Raw genomic sequence first — 19417 nt, forward strand, 5'->3', positions numbered from 1 at the left:
TCACCATCAGAACTTCATCACCATCAGATTCTTCATCATCAGCTTCACTATCATAAATAATCAGACTGAGAGTATTCTGTGGGATCTCTTCCAAGAGACAAGGATAATCATAATGAGGGATATTATGATCGTCACAAACCATTTGGATAGTTTGATTGCGAAAATGCATAACATCATTCTTAAAATTCGCAACAGTGATCTTGATTTGATTCTTTAATCTAGAATACTTGTCGTTGCAAGAAGAAAGATTCTTTGCGAGCTCTTCCTTTTCAGCTTCGAGTTCCTCAATCTTTTCACGATATCTATTTTCAGAATCTGCAAGCAAAAGACAATCAATTATTAACTTGATGAAAATTCATAAGAAGCAAAAGATTAGTAAAGAAGAGCAGTTAGTAACCTTCTCTGTCAGAAATCATATCTCTAATCAAGGTTGTATGCTCAACTTGGAGACTAACATTTACACCTAAATCTCTAGCATCATCTAAGATTTTCGCAGCCCAAACAAATTCATCCTCATTACTTATAAGAAGACGAGAACGAATTTGATTCTCCCTTTCGCAGAGTTCGATGTTCTTGCGGTTAGCTTCATCTCGTTCAAGTTGAACTTCAAGAAGAGTCTCTTGGAATTTCGCCAAAGCCTTAGCACCTTGATCAGAGATGCGATCCTTATCATCTATGAGACCGCTAATTTTGGTTCTTAACTCATTGGTTTTCTCTTTAGAATCAAGAAGGAGACGCTTAAATCGGTTGGCTAAGCCTAAACTAGATCTATGGTCAATCTCTAAGAGGCGAAATTTGGATCTAAGCTCATTTAGAGAAAGAGATGAAATTCTATCATTTGAGAAACTATTTAAGGAATTGTTAAGACGCTCAAGAAGGGTATCATTATCCAAGGCATTAGGAAATGAACGAAGAAGGGTAGCTTCATCAGAAAGACCATAAATGTCTGCAAAAAGGATCATTTAAAAAAGATAAAACAACAGGATGAATGAATGAAGGGAAAAGAGAAAAGTAACATACCGTAAAGCTGATTATTAGCTTGCTGAAGACTAGAGATTTTGTTCTTATACGAAGAAGAATCAATTTCTAATTGTCTATTTTTCTCGCGAAGACCCTTAACTTCAGCTTCCAATTCTTCATTCTTTGTGCGAAATTGAAGATTCTTCTTTTCAAGATTTTCGCGTCTCCTCTCTAGATCCGAGGCAACAGCGAAAGAATCTTTTCCAGCCTGCGAGAAAATATAAAAAATATTAATATAGAAAGAATTTTTGAGTTATGACAATGAAGAAATAAAAGGATAAAAATATACCAGACTATTGAGGGAATGCAAGAAGTCGGGAGTCACTGATCTAGAAATTCCACGAAGAGAACTATCACCATCCAACAAAGGGACATCACAAAGTGTAGCGAGAGCCTTGCAGGTGTTAGCGAATCGATACTCTAATAAAGCTTGGTGTATTAGGTTTTAAACTCGATCGAAGTTTTTGTGCTCGCTCTTCAACTGATAATAAGTTTCACCCATCTTAATCCCAATTATCTGATTTCCAATTCTACAAATTTTTGTGCGTTTTTATGTTATGAAGGTTTTTATTTCTTGCGGAGCCGTTTGGTTGGGTTCCATTAATGATATCTGTATAAACATTGTACATAAAGATATCAATGTAACTAATGCTTTCATGATTAAACAAAATTACAGTGACCATAAATCTTTAATTAGAAATTAAAACGATTAATTGAATTCAATATATACAAGTAAAAATCTTAAATGAGCATGAAATATTAATTAAACAAAAATTGTCATATTCGATTACTCGTTCGAAACTATGATTTATAGCTCTGGAATTAGATACAGCAATCATAACTCTTAGGAAAATAAAAATCAGACCTGACATAAATGTTTGATAAGTACTTACTTGATTAGCCGGAGTAGGTGACTGTGATCGGTCTTTCGAGATAGAACACTATAAACCCTAATAGTTCTAGGTTTTTTGTTTTCCTCTTATCTCTTTATTCATTCCTTAACACATTTAAACACCGGTCAAAATTTTATGCCGTTGAGTGTTGAAATTTCAACTTTTTTAAAGTAACTAAAATTCGTGGGGGTTAAACGTATTTAGTGGGCATGTCGTCTAGGTTTTCTTGTCACTACACAATTTGGCTAACAATGGGCTATGATGCAGATTTTGGCTAAGGTTAAGTCGGAACTGGATATCCCAACCCAGATCGGGTTATCACCAAAAAACAAAAAAAAGGTTGAAAAGTCTTTGTTTTCATTCTAGTCAAGTTGGGAATTGGGATAAGGATGGCTAATACATACTTGGTAAATTTGGGATCACAGTAATCAACTTGTAGTTAGAGGTAAATTGGTTGGATCACATCGATCAGGAAAAAATAAATAAAAAACATTTAGATCACATGACATATTCATTTAGCATGTTTAGGAGTCGGATGTCCTCAATCTGACGAGTGACCCTTGAACGTTTAGTATAAACTCAGTAAATTCTGGTGAACCAGCTTTAGCTTTATGCACCCATCAGTGGTAATTGACAACTCCTAGAGTCATTATTCCTATGACTTAATGCAACTTGGATACCCAAATTGTTTAAAAACAACACATCACCCTTGAATCATTTGTCTCAAATTGACATAAAGTAATTGATTTTCAATCATGTGATGTGGCAAGTTTTGGGTGTCGTAAAAATAAATAAAGAAGGCTATTATTGGGGTGTCACATTCCATTAGAGAGGCATCACCTAATAGGACAAAAACAGGTCACCCATAAGTAATATCAAAAACTCCTTATTTAAAATAATTTTGTAATGACTAAACAACTCTTATTTAGTTAATTTTATTTAATTTAATTAGGTAGAAATTAAATTAATGAATTTTGTTGTATACTTGGTGAATTTTGGGACAAAGTTTTTGTGGGAAGAAAAACTGGCCGTAAAATAAACTTCTACGGTTGGAAATAATCCAAACCTGGACGTAAAATCACTTCTAGGGTTAGAAATAATCCAAACCTGGACGTAAAATCACTTCTACAGTTGGAATTAAAAGAAAACTAGACAGAAAATCAGATTCTACGGTTGGAATTAAAAGGAACCTGGACGTAAAATGAGCTTCTACAGTTGGAACTAATTCAAACCTGAACGTAAAACTACATGCAAATAAAATTCTACGGTTGGAATTAATCCAAACCGGGACGTAAAATCACTTCTACGGTTGGAAATAATTTAAACCTGGACGTAAAATCACTGTTACGGTTGAATTAAAAAAAAACTGGACATAAAATCGGATTCTACGGTTGGAATTAAAAGAAACCTGGACATAAAATGAGCTTTTACGGTTGGAACTAATCCAAACCTGGATGTAAAACTACATGAAAATAAAATTTTGTGGTTGGAATTAATCCAAACCTGGACGTGAAATCACCTACGGTTTTTAAGTTTTTATTTTAATTAAAGGGTAATCTAGACATTTTGTACATGTGTTAGGATATCCTATAATCACTTTTTTGGACATTAAAAATCCAAATGAAACCTCTTTATTGGAGTGTGACGCCCCAATAATAGCCTTCTAAATAAAATAGCCCGCAAAGTTGATTTTGGGTTACAATGTGGACTCGAGTTACAATTTGGATTTGAAGTCAGGAAGGGAAAATTATAATTAAACTTCAAGCGAAAGTATTTACTTAAAAATTTAATCAGAGTTGTGACCGGAAAAGGTAAGGTACCGGAAAAGTAAAATCAGGTTTGGAAACGGTAACCTGTTTCGCTATATATATTACTGATCTTGACGTGAAGATCATCGGTAACATCAAAAACCTAGCTAACTAGAAGATGAAGAGAGTAAAAAGATATGAAGCAACTGATCAAGTCTTAAAATACTCAGTCTTGAACATTTTGATGTTGACATACTTTATGAGATACTAAGCAGAGTTCCAGCTAGATCACTTGTCCGGTCATGCAAGTTTGTATGTAAACGGTGGCAATCTTTGATTCGATCTCCACACTTTGTCGAATCGCATCGTATCCAATCACAAACTCGCCGGCCATCACTTATTATCACTACTACTAATCTCGGAGAACGAAATACCAAGTTATTCTCGTTGGAGGATGGCTTGTCTGAAGTGAACCGATCATTAGCCACTCTTTTAAAGACTTTTCCGCAGGAGCGCATGCATATTATATCTTCAAATGGTTTGTTCTGTGTCTTAGACTCAATCATGGACAGTATTCGCATCTATAACCCGTGCACCGGAGAAATAACTGTTAGAGTATACAAATATTATATAGAAAGTTTTAGTATTTAGAGTTATATTTAGCGTTTGATATATTATTGAATGAGATGATTTACATTGAGAACCCATAAGGTATATATAGCGACACCATAACTTGGTATGCAGGACTAATACTTGTAAATCAATTCATACTAAATAGACAGAACTACTAGATATTATGATAAAAGAGAATTGTATTATTGAATGAGATGATTTACATTGAGAACCCATAAGGTATATATAGCGACACCATAACTTGGTATGCAAGACTAATACTTGTAAATCAATTCATACTAAATATATCAAACGCTAAATATAACTCTAAATACTAAAACTTTCCATATAATATTTGTATACTCTAACACCCTCCCTCAATCTCATGGGGATTGGAAAAAACCGCATGAGATTGGCCATGAAAGTTGTTGATAAGGTGCAGTGTCAATAAACGCCCGAGAAGTATAAGAAGAAGCGCGTCACCATTAAAAAGAATACCGATTCGGAGAACCGCCAAGTGAAAATAACGTAACCGTTGATGGAGCATATAAGAACCATCGATAAGAGAATCTAGAAGAAAAGTTGAAAAGAATGGATATGATGGGTGTTGGTTAGGCCTAAGTGGGTGTCGGGCTCGGGGGCTTGGAAAGTGGGGTTTTGACGTTTAAGATGGAGTGGACGGTATAATGTGGTGGTCGCAAAGATTAGATGAAGAAATAAAAGATGTGCTTTTAACGACTGTGGTTGATAGAGGATTACGAGGGAGAAGATGTTGCAAACTATACCAGCGAGAATGATGGAGGAGGCTATGGTGAAGATTCTGGGTGATTGCCATTGATAGGGGTTGAGATGGTTACTGCCTGTGGAGCAAACGGAGATATGTTAACTATAAAACATGGAACTGCGGAAGATGAACAGTCGCTGTTTGAGCTGGTGGTGATGCTGATTATTCAGAACAGAGAATGAAGGAGTGCAGTGAGATATGGAGAACTAGAAATCGACATGAAATAATGGGTGTTGTTGGTAGTCGATGGATAGAAAGGAGGAATGGTTTTTGACGGTGATTGGAAGATCAGTGGAGATGAAAGTTGGCTGTGGAGTGGGTAAGATGCTTAAGACCCGATGATGGTTAGCTGTTGTTGGCTGGCGATGGAAGATGGCAATGATGCTCGGTGATGAGATAGTGATGGTTTGTTGCCATTGACTGACGATCTCGAGAATGGAGAGAACAGGTTGTTGCATACGGAGTCGAGGTTAGATGTAGTTATAGAGAAGATAGATGATGCCACTTCAAGAAGGGAGGAACTATAGAGAATTGAGCTAGATGATCAACTGAGAACGAGGAATAACAGGATATGAGATGGACAGTTCGAGCTTGGTTGTTGAGATTGAGCTCGAGTCTGTAATGGTTGGTGAACTGATGATGCCTATGCTCATCAGTAATGAAGAATGATGGAGTTGAACTCGGTCTTCGCTGTGGCTTGTGATGGCAGTAATGGAGTTTGAGTTAGGAAAGGAGAAAACGAAGAAAGTAATTCTCACGGACGGCCTGGTATACGTGAGATGATTAAGAGAAAAGTGAAAGTTCAGGGAGTTTGAAAACCCACGGAGGGAGAAGTGTCCGTGGAAGGTTTTGCTCGGTCATTGGCAATAAAGATGAATTATGGAGATTGGCGAAGGCAGAATATGGCTGTTGCGATCTGACTTAGTTGGCTGAGAAGCTCGAGAAGACATGGAAGGCGATGGAGTAAGACAAGAAGATGGTGGAAATATATTAGTGAAACAAGAAGAAGTTAAGGCGGCGGTAAAGATGGTCAACGAGAATGGAGCTGCAGTCATGGAATTCGAGTTTATAGGGAATTATCGTGATCAGATAGAGATAGACAGCTCAAGAGAACAAGGAGAATGGATGAAGATGGTGTCGGTGAGGAGAACTTCGAGAGAACACATGAAAGAAAGGTTTTGTAGATGATAAACCTAATAAATAAAAACCTAATAAGAAAAACTAATCATATTGCAGCGGAGGAAAGATCCAGCGGACGATAGCATTGAAGGCTACCGCCGCCGGTTAGAAAAGAAAACGAGGTGGGAAACAGGTCCGGATCGAACCTTCTGATACCAAGACAGAACTACTAGATATTATGATAAAAGAGAATTGTATTATTGAATGAGATGATTTACATTGAGAACCCATAAGATATAAATAGCGACACCATAACTTGGTATGCAAGACTAATACTTGTAAATCAATTCATACTAAATATCAAACGCTAAATATAACTCTAAATACTAAAACTTTCCATATAATATTTGTATACTCTAACAATAACACCTTTTATCGGAAGAAGGATTGCAATTGAACAATATATTGGAGAGACTATTCTTACGTCTGCTACTTACGGATTTGGATTCGATCCTTCCACTAAGAAACACAAAGTAGTTCGTGTGTGCGTTAATAAGGGGAGATTTAGGCGTAGTGCAGCTGTCAACATTTGCGAAGTTTTGAGTACAGGTGAAGACAATGCATGGAGAAAGATTGATGAGGTAGCACCATGCATAAGTAGAATAGTACCTGCAGTTAGTGTTAATGGATCAATATATTGGATGAAATGCAGCGGTCATTCTTGGTATGCAAAGTATGAAGGCTTAGTTGCGTTTGACGTGGGAAGTGAGCCTTCAGAGAGATTTCAATCCCGAAATCCGTACTTGAGGAAATTCACCCGATAAAATTATTAGAAGTGGATGGATGCATTGCTATATTACAAAGGATGTGTGCCTTTGAGGTGAAATTATGGATATTTAGTGGAAAATGGAAAGAAGAGATTATATCAATACCTTCTGAACAGGACGGAACCGATTTATATGATAGTATACAGCACATTCTAGGTACAGAGATAATCATCCTAAAATCAATAGAAACTTATGGTGCGGCGCCAAGAAATATCGTATTGCTATATCACTATGACAGGAAGAAGAAGACATCCAAGAAGGTTAATATCATTCAATTTCCTGCAAAGGCGACTAGTTCGGCTAAAAGATCACCCTTACATTATGGATTTTTCACAATTAGTGAAACTATTTCTCCTGTTCAATGAACAGCAGAATCCTAGTATAATCTGCGTAATCTCATTCCTTGATAATTAGGTGGTCAGGTCAGGGTATAGCAGATTGTGAGTCAATTCATTAGAATGAATATAATTGGGGTGTCGGGTCGAATTGTGCGATACGAGCCAACAACAAGGCCCATACTTAATGGGCATGTTTACGAGTTAAGATGCTAACCAATCATTAAAGTGAACAACTGTAGTACGGAACTCTTTTAAATTTATGGACCAGCTTTCACCTCATATGCACCACCACACCCATCAGTGACAATCGACAATAACTCCTGTTGTCCCTACTGCACACCCATATAAGTCGATTAGCCTAGGAGGCCTGACGTATGCCAAAAATCTAACAATACATGCATAAAATTTGCCAAGAAATTTATTAACTGTGAAGCCCAGAAATATCTTCACTGCCGATTTTAGATTAATACAGTGGTAAAACATTTTTTTTTTTGTGAACATAAAATTCTTTACCGATAAAAGAAAGAAAATAAAAAAGACTTCTTTTTTAAAATTTTGTGTCACGTGACAAATTCTGAATCAGGTTTTGGATCCATTCCAAGTCACTAAGCAAATGTTGACTTAGAGCTTCGATAACAATTTCTTTTCTAAGCAATCTCACGAAAAGAGATATATCGAGAAAAGACGATAAACAAACAGACTCGATCTATCGGTGTGGAGACTCGCTCCACCATTGAGACCCTGTCGAAGCACCCCTCTCAGACCTCTCATAAAATATTTTGCTTCATGGGGTAATTTGGGATCACGGTAACTGATTTTTTTAGCATGTTTAGATGTTACAAAATCTTTGCAGGGAACGGTTAGTAATTTTATCGAATGTCCCTGAAGTGACCGACTGACTAGTACGAAGCTCTTTAAATCCGTGGACCAGCTTTAGCTTTATGCACCCATCAGCTGCAATTGACAACTCGTGGAGTCACTACTAGGATGCCAATATGTCCCAAAATGTCCCAAACAACACATTAATTTCGAACATATCCTAATTTATTTAACTGTGCAAGTCCAAAAATATCTTCTTTGTACTACAACAAATTTCTTTATAAAGGATATGAATAATTTGGAGATGACAGTTGAAAACAATAGCACCACCAAAATAGAGAGCTTTAGCTTTTGTAAACCGGAGGAGACAATGGAAAATAAAGGGTCCAGCAACTAAAACTCGCCGGAGTGCGCGATGACTATACACCAGTACTCTACTACTTACTGTACGTGTATGTATCTGCTACTCGAAACCTATCTACCAATCCCAAAGAAAAGATTGTTGGGTATATTGAGTCGTCGACATTTCTTGATCACCGGCATAACTATCAGTTTCCGGTGGGGGAAGGGAATATTCAATTGGAAGATCATCATCGAATATACTACTACCGTAATAAGGCGTGGATGGTGCCATACTACTTTCAGCTGACTGCGGTTGCGTGTTTAATAAATCCAAGAATGACCAGTCCATTGATGGGTTATACACATTATCAGTATCTGTAATGCTAGAAAACATCGGCGACGAGCATGCTGCACTTGAAAACATTGGTGATGAATATGATGCAGCGTAGGAAGATGAAGCTTCTGAAGATTGGCAGAATTCTGAATTAGCTACTGGCATAGTTGTCGTGGTACTACTAAAACTATGATCTTGATCTCTACAGCTTGGAATAACAGTACTACTTATCACTTCTTGTTCATCATGATCTTGCTGATCATGATGCTCCTCGTTTGCGAATTTTGCTGCAATGTTCTGGATTTCAGTTGGTGTAAGTGACGAGCGCCCGCCACTTCCGCACACCATATCGGCCAATTTAGTACTATAATTCGGGAAATTCAAATTCGCCTTTCGTCCACGTAAACAGTAGCTAGCAGCATCAAAAGCTCTTGCTGCTTTCTCCGGTGTGTCATATGAACCTAACCAAATCCTCTCCCGACTGTTCGGTAATCTAATCTCCGATACATATTTCCCCCATTTCCTCTTCCGGACACCTGTATAATTCCGCTCGTTTCTCTTCTCCTCGCTTGATTTGCCACTGCTAGTACTAGATGTAGACATTGTCATCGCCGTCTTTGTTGGTTTCATCATGTTTTCCGCTGATCGACCGATCGAAAATTGATTGATTGATTGACTGGGAATTTGTAGATGCAAGTGTGCTTTAGAGAGTGAAGTAGGAATTGTTGAGTGATGATGATAATTGGAATGACGGCTCGGCGGTATATATATGTCCTCCCGTATAAAACGCGTACGATCATCGATTTTGAGATAATTCTAATTTTAGTAGTGTTTTCGTGACACGTGTAGGGTTAGGATTAGTCAAGGACTGGTCTCACCTGGGGTCAACGCGTAAATGTTGAATTAAGCACGTTTGGATAAATTGTATTGTTTTCCTCGTGTTGTTAATGTTTTTAGTATGTGGTGGGGATTCACTATTGCTGGGAAAGGGGGATATTATGAGGGGACACTGAATCCAGAAGATAAAGTGGGTTGAGGGGAATATAAAAATAAGATCATTCTAAAAGAAAAAAAAATGTCAATGGCCTTTTGGTTTCTTAGCTTTTTTTATGTATTTTATAGAGTTGAGTGGTTGGTGCCACCGAAAAATGATACCATGAATGTACCACTGCGATTCAAAATTTAGTACAAAAAAACTGTATCATATCTTTTCCGGGGTATTATGCGGGGATGTTTCTGAATTTTTCCTTGAGTAGACCCGGAATGTCTCTGATAAACATTGACAAGACAGGAGACAAAGCTTCTAGAAGAGAAAATTCTCATCTTGTTGACGTTTCTCCAACTGCACTTCAATTATTTAGGAGAGTCGAGTGTATATATAAGACGTGCAATGCGTCTAGATGCACGTTCAGAGATTATTTCTTGACTTTTAAAAAGAAAAAAAAATCAATATGATTTGTGCAAGTAAAAAATTAACTATTCGTGAAGCAAAAATTATGTTTTTTTTTTTAATTTCTACTTCTGGTATCTGAATAGGCTATTACGTTGATATCTAGTGGTTTCAAATATATGGGACCATCTCATGTATACCCAAACAAAACAGAACAAAAAAATGAAAATATCTTGAATTATGTTTTATTATAATCCACGTTTAAGATAGGATGATGCACGGTTGCATCCCCTGGTTATCGACAAATTTTGGTTGTTATTAATTAGTTTGATAATTATGGTTGGCGTCATCTTCGTTGGTTTTATTAGGCTGCTAAATGTGTACTTGAGGCTTTGATAGTGTCTATACCGAAAGAGGTAAACATACATATTGCAAAAACGTGGTCCAAGTGATGGCATTTTTACTATTTCTTTCTTCTATTTCCCTTTTTTGTTTAATATTGGGGAGCTTCCTCCAACCTCCATGAGTTTCGGAAGTTTCTTGTCAAGTCAATCCATATGTTGACTGTGAAACCAGACCTCACTCAAAATTCGAGGAAGCTAAGAGCGAGCATGTGCAACTGCCTCTACTTGCCAATCAGATTTTTAATTCACAAAATTGGTTAAAAAGACCAAAATCAATAATTTCTGGGTGAAAAGGACACTTAGATTTAGATACTGTTTAAATGGCCAAAATTTTAAAAATGGCCAGGATGTAACCAGTTTCATCGTTCCCATTTTCAAATATTTTTTCTTATTTTTAATTTACACAGGATGGATCCAGTTTCATCCTTGCTATGTTTTAAATTTAAGCCAGGATGAATCCAGTTTCATCCTTACTATTTTTTCTTTGTCCATTTCACCCGAATTATTTTTTACTCGTCCATTTGAACCGTGATTAAATTTTTTTTGGACAAATGACCCATTTTCCGTTTTTAATTTTAGGGCTTTTATTCGTATTTGCTCTACATATTTTTTCCCTATACAATAACATATTTTTTCTTTCTGCGCTCTCTTACCTTCAATTCCAGGTTTCACAGTCAACGTATTTGTTCAGTGGGTTTGTCCAATTACCTTTCAGAATATGTTACTAAGTTGGAGATTAGACGGAGTGGCAAGGAAGCTTAAGATAATCTGGCATATGCTACCTTTTGCTATCAGCTGGGAAGTATGGTTAGAAAGAAATAGAAGGAGATACCGGGGAAAGACATAGAGATAAGGATGAATTAGTTCACGCAATCAAGATGCATATTTGTTTGTGGAGCTCTACTACAGATATCTTTCAGCACTTCTCAACGAATCAAATAGTTCATCAATGGGAGGAATATAATCCATATGTGATTTGAGTTTTTTTCTTTTTGGTTTTGATGGGTAGTTGTTTCTCTGTTTTGTAAAATACCCTTGTACATACCATCTTTTTCCTTTTAATATATAACCTTTTTCCTTAAAAAAAAAAAAATAATAATAATAATAATTCATAGAAGGATCTTTGGAAGTTTCCTTCCATGGGCGTGTAAAATCACTTTCAAATATCATGGTAATAATAAGGTCAACCTGTACGTTATGCGATGGCTGGGTGATCAAGTGTGTGTTACATGTGTGATTTTTCACTAACTGCAGGTTTATATGTCTAATTTGGCTGCTTTGTTTTAGAAACACTATCCGTGGTGCTTCCTGACAGATCCCATTGTACTCTTTTTTTCTTCTCAAAGTTAAGATCAAGTCTCGCTGCAACTCTTATAATCGAAGGACATATCGTTCGAACTCTAATAATTTCTTTTTGGTGATAGCGATGGAAAAAAAGATGATCGAAAGAGCCAGGACTTCAAATATTGTTAAGAATAGTCGAACATGGTTAGCTACTTGCCTAATTCAGCCTACTATCGTTTGAGATCTTCCGGTCACAGATGAACAATCCTTGAGGCAGAAATTGTACCTTAGTGACATCATGTATAAGGAAGGGCGGGCTAACGAGATCCTAAGTAGAGGGTAGAGGTGAATAGCAAGGGACACAACTTTATACAAGGAAGGGCGGGCTAACGATTATTCCCCCTGTATAATAGGATAAAAAGGATCACCAGTTAGTAATTTCAAAAATCACTTATATATAGTTTTCATAATGGCTAAAAAGTCGTTATTTTGTTAGTGTTGTTAATTTAATTAGCTAACAACTAGATTAATGAACTTTTTTTCATACTTAGTGAAAAATTAAATGAGATTAAGAGTTAGGTTTTGTGGAGAGATAAAATATAGAGTTTTTTTCTTCCTTTTTTTTGAGATTTATTTCGGAAACCTAGATTTTGATTTACTCAATTTGAGTGACTTCAGTGACAAATTGGAGGTGGATGAATCTCTATATGATAGAAAAATCATATTTTACAGATACCCCATGATGGAGATCCTACTATGGTCGATCTCTTAGCTCTAATGTCCGTTTCAGGGAAATTTACGGTTGGAATTAACCATAGAAGCCAACCGTAGGGCCATTTCCGGTTGCAATTAGCCATATAAGCCAACCGTAGGGGCATTTACGATTAGTATCTGAAGAACATCCAACCGTAACTGGTTAAAATTGGGAAACCCAATCACAAATCAGTTACGGTTGGATTTTTGTCCTGCGAGACGAACCGTAAATAAGTTATGGTTCGTTTGTTGATGGCTAGTATCCAAACGTAAGGGTTGATGGTTGGTAACATTTAAGTAAAATCCAACCGTAATCAAACTCAAAAACTTAAATTATTTTCGCTCAGGATTTTTACGGTTGGTATTGTTAAAATCGAAACCAACCGTAAATATTTTTACGGTTACAAAATGAACCATAACTAGATATTCCAAATAGTTTTTTAGGATTTACAGTTGGTAGTTCTTCAATCACCAACCGTAACACCTTCAAAAATCATTGTTACGGTTGGTTAATTAAGTATAACCAACTGTGACTCCATCTGCAATCATTTTTCATTTTTTTTTTTGATTTTAGTTTTTTTTTTCTTTTTGAAGGTTTCAATATATTTGATATCGATTATCAAAGAATTTTTTGATTTTTTTTTTATGATTACGTTTGACTTTGAATAGATAAGAGGGTAATATAATCCTTTTAAAAATGGAAGGTTAATCTAGACCTTTAACATGACACTAGGACACTCCTAACCAATTTGGTGGACATTATTATCATGGTTCAGCCCCTATAATAGGTTATTTTTATATAGTTGGATGCTTGGTTGGTGCCACCAAAAAATGATACTATGAATGTACTACTACTTTAGGATTCTAAATTTAGTACAAAAATTGTATCACATCTACCCGGGGTATTATGCAAGATGGATTCTGGATTTTTCCTTGAGTAGAACTGGAATGTCTCCAATAAACGCTAACAAGACGGAAGAAGGCCGCAACAAATTCTTGAAAGCTTTTAGAAGAACAATTTCCATCTTGTTGAAATCTTTCCAAATGTATTTAAGTTATTCAGAAAAGTGGAGCTTTGAAGACTTATTATGCTGAGAAAAATATAATAACACCTCAGTATATAATAATCTCCATATACGGAGAAAATTCCGATTGCAATGTTGCTTAATTGTTGTAAAATTTACCTCCATATAACAAGATTTTTGTTATATAACAGAATAATATTGTATGGTCCCAATAATATTATAAAATAAATATTTTACTCTGCATGACAAGATTTTTGTTCAATGGCTTCAAATCTGTCAACGACCATTTCATGTACTATAATAAATAAATAATTAAAATAAAGCATGGAAATATCTTGACAGTTAATGAAAAACAATTTATTATATAATTTACGTTGAAGATAGGATGATGCACGGTTGCAGCTCCTTGGGTGGGTTATTGATAAATTTTTGTTGTTATTAGTTTGATAATCATGGTTGGCGTCACCTTCGTTGGTTTTATTAGGCTAAAAATGTGTACTTGAGGCTTTGAGAGTGTCTATACTGAAACAGGTAAAGATAGTTCAAAAACGTGGTCCAGGTGATAGCATTTTAAGTTAACAATTTTGTTTTAATATCAGGGAGCTTCCTCCATCCTCCATAAGTTTCCGAAGTTTCTTCTCAAGTCAATCCATTTGTTGACTGTGATACCAGACCTCGGTCAAAAGTCAAGGGACCTAAAAGTGATCGTGTGCGACTGCTTCTACTTGCCAATCAAATTTTATCAGACCTCACTTAAAAGTCGAGGGAGCTAAGAGTGAGCATGTGTAACCGACTCTACTTGCCAATTAAATTTTAATTTAGGTTTTCCTTTTTTGTGTTTGCTCTACATATTCTTTCCCTACACGGTAAGATATTTTTCTTTTTGCGTTCTCTTACCTTCATTTTCTGAGTACACGACAGCATCAGTGACTACGTGAATTTCACAGCCAAAAGACTTCATGGAAGGATCTTTGGAAGTTTCCTTCCATGGGTGTAAAATCACTTTCAAATATCATGGTAATAATTAGGTCAAGCTGTACGTTAGTCGATGGCTGGGTGATCAAGTGTGTGTTACGTGTGTGATTTTTCACTAGCTACTAGTGCGTACTAGGTTTATATGTCTAATTTGGCTGCTTTGTTTTGGAAACACTATCCATGCATGGTGATTCCAGACATATCCCATTGTACTGTTTTTTTTCTTCACAAAATTGGTTAAAAATACCAAAATCAATAATTTCTGGGTGAAAAGGACATTTATATTTTGATATTAACCGTGCGATTTATTTTTATTTTAACAATTAAAGAGATAATTGGTATCCAGGATTTTGATTCTGATATGCAAGATTAGTTACTGCACATAGATTATTTTTTGTTCCATATAATGCTAAGATCTAACCTTTAGCAAATAAAATGCGGCGAGATAGTGTAGCAAATAAAATGTGGGACGAGGGGATAAAGAGAATGAAAATTAAGGTATATGACAACAATGAGATTTATTTTGACAATGAACACATATTTGATTAGGTATTCATGGTACTGTTATAAACATTTTAACATGGATAATAAAAAATTGATAAACGTTTTAAATTTTTCATGGGATATTATACATTTTTTGTCTCTACAAGTCACAAAGACTCTCTAAAATACTCTAAGAGAATCACTAGAAGTTTCTAGATTTTCGGAGAATCTCTGGGAGTCATTCAAATTACAAATCTACGAAAATACATATAAATCTTATTTGACTACCCTGTTAGTTTTACAAAAAAAAATGGCATAAATGAGATATCTGAAGTTTCCTTCCATGGGTGAAGTGTGTCTAATTTGGCTGCTTGGTCTCGAAACTATCCATGATGATTCCTTATTTTCTTATATTTTTTTGTGAAGTTAAAATCAAATTTGGCTGCACGTACAAACGATTGTAATCGAAAGATATATCATTCAAACTCTACGTTCTAATCATTTCGTTACAGAAATGGTGATAAAAGATAATTGTAACTGCCAGAACTTCATTGTTAAGAATGTCGCACGTCGACAACTAAAGACTAAAGACAAACAGCGGGCTACAACACCTACAGAGAGGTGAATAGAAACTTAACAAGGTAGACAATTTCATCAAGGAATGAGCTAGGATTGATGCTGCTTTCGAACAGGATAAAGGCTATCGAACATTGTGAAAAAGCCATAGTCTATTAGCCTTGTGAGTAATCCTGTTCTCCCGGGGGAGAAGCTCCTGGTAGGAAGTCCAATGATTTTAACCTTATCGAAGGTCTTCTTCGTTATGTCGTATTGATATACGGATACGAGATGTCTTTCCGCATCATCACGAGTTCTTTTAGCTTTTATGATGATGATATCTGTACCCGGAAGTTGTTGTATTGTTTGATATATATCAATACTGGAACTGTCCCAGTCTATAGGCATCGATATAATCTCTTCGGTCCAATTTCCATTGAATATCCAGAATTTCACCTCAAATTCACTAATTTTTTGAAATATAGCAACGCATCCATCCACTTCCAATAATTTTATCTTTTTAGTTTCTTCAAGTAAGGATTTCGGGATTGAAATCTCTCTGAAGATCTCACTTTCCATATCGAAGGCAACTAACGCTTTATATTTTCCAACCGTGGATGCACTACTACTTATCCAGTATATTGAACCATTAAGACTAACTGCAGGTGTTTCACTTATAAATGGTGGTACTTCATTAATTTTTCTCCATGTATCGTCTTCGCCTACAGTTAATACTTCAGCTACAGCAAGCCTGCCGTTCCGAAGCGTCCTTATGTCCCAGACACGAACTAGTTTGTGTTTCTTAGATGAAGGATGGAATCCAAATCCGTAAGTTGCAGCAACGAAATAACTCTGTCCTTCAATTGGATTCGTTTTTCCTATAGAAGCTGTTATTTCTCCGGTGCACGGGTTATAGATGCGAACATTATGCACCAGTGAGTCAATGAGACAAAATAACAAACCACTTGAGGATACTAACATACACTCCTCCATCGTAGGCGTCATTAAAGGAGTGGCGTTTAACGCCCGACTGTCTTCAAACAAGCTTTCTTCCACAGAGAAAAACTCCGTTGTTGTTGTATATATGATATAGTCAGTAGTCGTACTGCTGAAAATAAGTGATGGCCGGCGAGTTTGTGATCGGATACGATGCAATTCAAGAAAATGTGGAGAGCGAATCAAAGAAAGCCACCGTTTACATACAAACTTGCATGACCGGACAAGTAACCTTGCTGGAACTCTGGTAAGTATCTCGCAGAGTATGTCATCATCAAAATTTTCAAGACTAGCTAAGATTTGAGGATCAGCTACACCATATCTTTTGGTAATCATCATCTTCTAGCTAGGGTTTTTGATGTTACTGATATCAATATATATAAGTATGTAATTTATATATTTATAGCAAAACCAGTTACCGTTACCTAGTTTAAGTCTACTTCCGATAGATTGCTTCCGTTTTCTAGTTAAACTCTTTAACACCAAATAATGTCTCGAAGATCTGTTTCCCATGGGAAAATCTAGGTTCCGACCGGAGATATCCGAGATTTACTTGATGACGCAAAATCTATCTCAGAATCAAAATTGGCCATGCTAACCAAACATATGTCAACCAACAGTAATCACAGAGTTTTTGATGTTACTGATATTCATATAGATCACAAGAATCAAAAGACTAATTAGGAGGTGGTCAGTCAGTGGCCACGGTAATCACATATGGATGACAATAGCAGTTCACTGTCCGCAATAAAACATAGGATACTCAAAATAAAGCTCTTGGCTTCGTCTTGTGATACAAATCAGCATAGTTAAACAGCAAGAGAATCGCATTCCTCACGTGCATGTCGTTCTTGTCAGCATCACACCTATTCCTGAGGTCCTCAATGATACGGTCACTAGGGTTGATCTCCATCGTCTTCCCAGAGTCCGTCAGAGAACAAGCGGAGAGGGATCCGGAGGAGACAACAACATTCTCAACTCTATCACCTAGCACTTCCTTCATCAAATTGCATAGACACTGAAAATTCTCTTCCACCGATCTCCTAGCCTCCTCGTACTTCTTCCGCTTACTTTCCCTCTGACGACAGTTTTCTTCAGCCCACATCTGTCCGATGCATCGACTAACTGTTTCTTTTAAGATTTCGACTAGATGTTTCACGCTCCGATACACCGAGAACGAATTCTTACAAGCTTTATGTGCTTCAAACACCTTGCTCCTGTAGGCCGCTACTTCTTCATAAAATTCCTTGAGACGTATTTTAACATCATCATCCACCACCGGCGGGGAGCAGGATGGGCAGGACTTGTAGGGTGATTGACCGTACGCGAGAGTGGCGACGCTAAACTTAGGCCTTTGATATCTACACTCGCACGTGTAATCGACTCTATCCCTCACCGATCTCTCTTCCAGAATTGCTTCAGCCCAATATTCATCATGTATCCCGTTGTATGCTTCCATATTTGGAAACTTGTCGAAAATTTGACGTTTAGAATCTTCAACGGCATCATGAAGTGGTTTCCGGAAATCTGTTACGACACCAACACCTTTCTCTGTTTCCTTAAATACTCTTTACTTATTTTAGCCTGCTAGTATCCTGGTTTAGTTAGACTTCTCTTTATTAGTTTTGCGTGTTTAAGTTTCCTAGTTTGCATTGCTTGCTACTGAAGTTTCTTAAGCTATAAATACTTGGCTGACGATTGTATTCAGCATTCAATTAAGAAAACTCAGTTATTTATTTGCCTTCGTTCTTGGTTGCTAACCCCCCAAAAAAAGGGTTTTACCTGGTTCTTATAGTTTTTGCTTGACATCCTGTGGTAGAAGTCTAATACCCTAACATCTGGTATCAGAGTCATTTTCGATCAAAAATACACCAAATTTTTTTTTCCTTCAAGATGACTTATACTGATGATTTAGCTGCTTTACAAAATAGTATTACTGGTGTTGCGGACAAGTTGGATGTTCTTACCGAAACTATCACCAACTTATATGTTCTTGATGAGAATACGCAGAATCAGAAGGCAGACGAAAGACTTTCGCGTAAAGAACAAGAAAGAATTGATCTTGCTGATAAGCTCACTTCATCCTTGCATACTCTATTTACAGAATTTTTCCCTCCCAATCATCCAAATAATGGCGCTGCACCTCCTCCACCACCTCCGGGTAATCAACACCTGCGACCTAATTCAGTTAATATTAAGTTTCCTACTTTCAATGGTGAGGATCCTGATGGCTCGATCTTTAATGCTGACCAATCCTTTAGTGTATATAACAACTCTGATGCTCTCAAAATCATTGTTGCTTGGCACATCTAAAAGTAGAGGCCAATATTTGGTATCGATGGAAGCGCACCAGAGTTGTTGTGACAACATGGCTAGAATTCTGCAACTTAATTCGTGCTCGATTTAATCCTGAAAAGTTTGTTGATGCTCGCCTAGCCATTAGCACCATGGAGCAAAAAGGTACGGTTCATCAACATATCTCTGAGTTCGAAAAATTACTGAATTTTGTTGAATTTCCAGAAGATTATTTGATAAGTTGTTTTATTCGATCCCTTAAACCCCATATTGGGTCTGTGGTTAAACTGCTTGCACCACAAACCTTGGATGAGGCCTATACTAAGGCAATACATCAGGAAGAAGCTTATGTTGCTACCAAGTTTGTTCCTAGACCACCATATTTTCCACCTCCATTCAGAGGTCCAAGTACACCTCAACT

At 36.6% G+C, this 19417-nt stretch overlaps 2 protein-coding genes across 2 annotated transcripts; both read right to left on the reverse strand.

The window, feature by feature from the left end:
• Positions 1-8367: 8367 nt before the first annotated feature.
• Positions 8368-9608, reverse strand: LOC113327845 (ethylene-responsive transcription factor ERF016-like). Its single transcript, XM_026574962.1, has one exon. The coding sequence runs from the start codon at positions 9467-9469 to the stop codon at positions 8639-8641; it is 831 nt and encodes a 276-aa protein (XP_026430747.1). The 5' UTR covers positions 9470-9608; the 3' UTR covers positions 8368-8638.
• Positions 9609-15816: 6208 nt separating this feature from the next.
• LOC113327890 (putative F-box protein At5g62660) lies at positions 15817-17040 on the reverse strand. Its single transcript, XM_026575010.1, has one exon. The coding sequence runs from the start codon at positions 17038-17040 to the stop codon at positions 15817-15819; it is 1224 nt and encodes a 407-aa protein (XP_026430795.1).
• Between the last annotated feature and the right edge of the window lie 2377 nt (positions 17041-19417).

Source organism: Papaver somniferum, unplaced genomic scaffold (assembly GCF_003573695.1).
Source record: "Papaver somniferum cultivar HN1 unplaced genomic scaffold, ASM357369v1 unplaced-scaffold_107, whole genome shotgun sequence".
NCBI classification, from domain to species: Eukaryota; Viridiplantae; Streptophyta; class Magnoliopsida; order Ranunculales; family Papaveraceae; genus Papaver; species Papaver somniferum.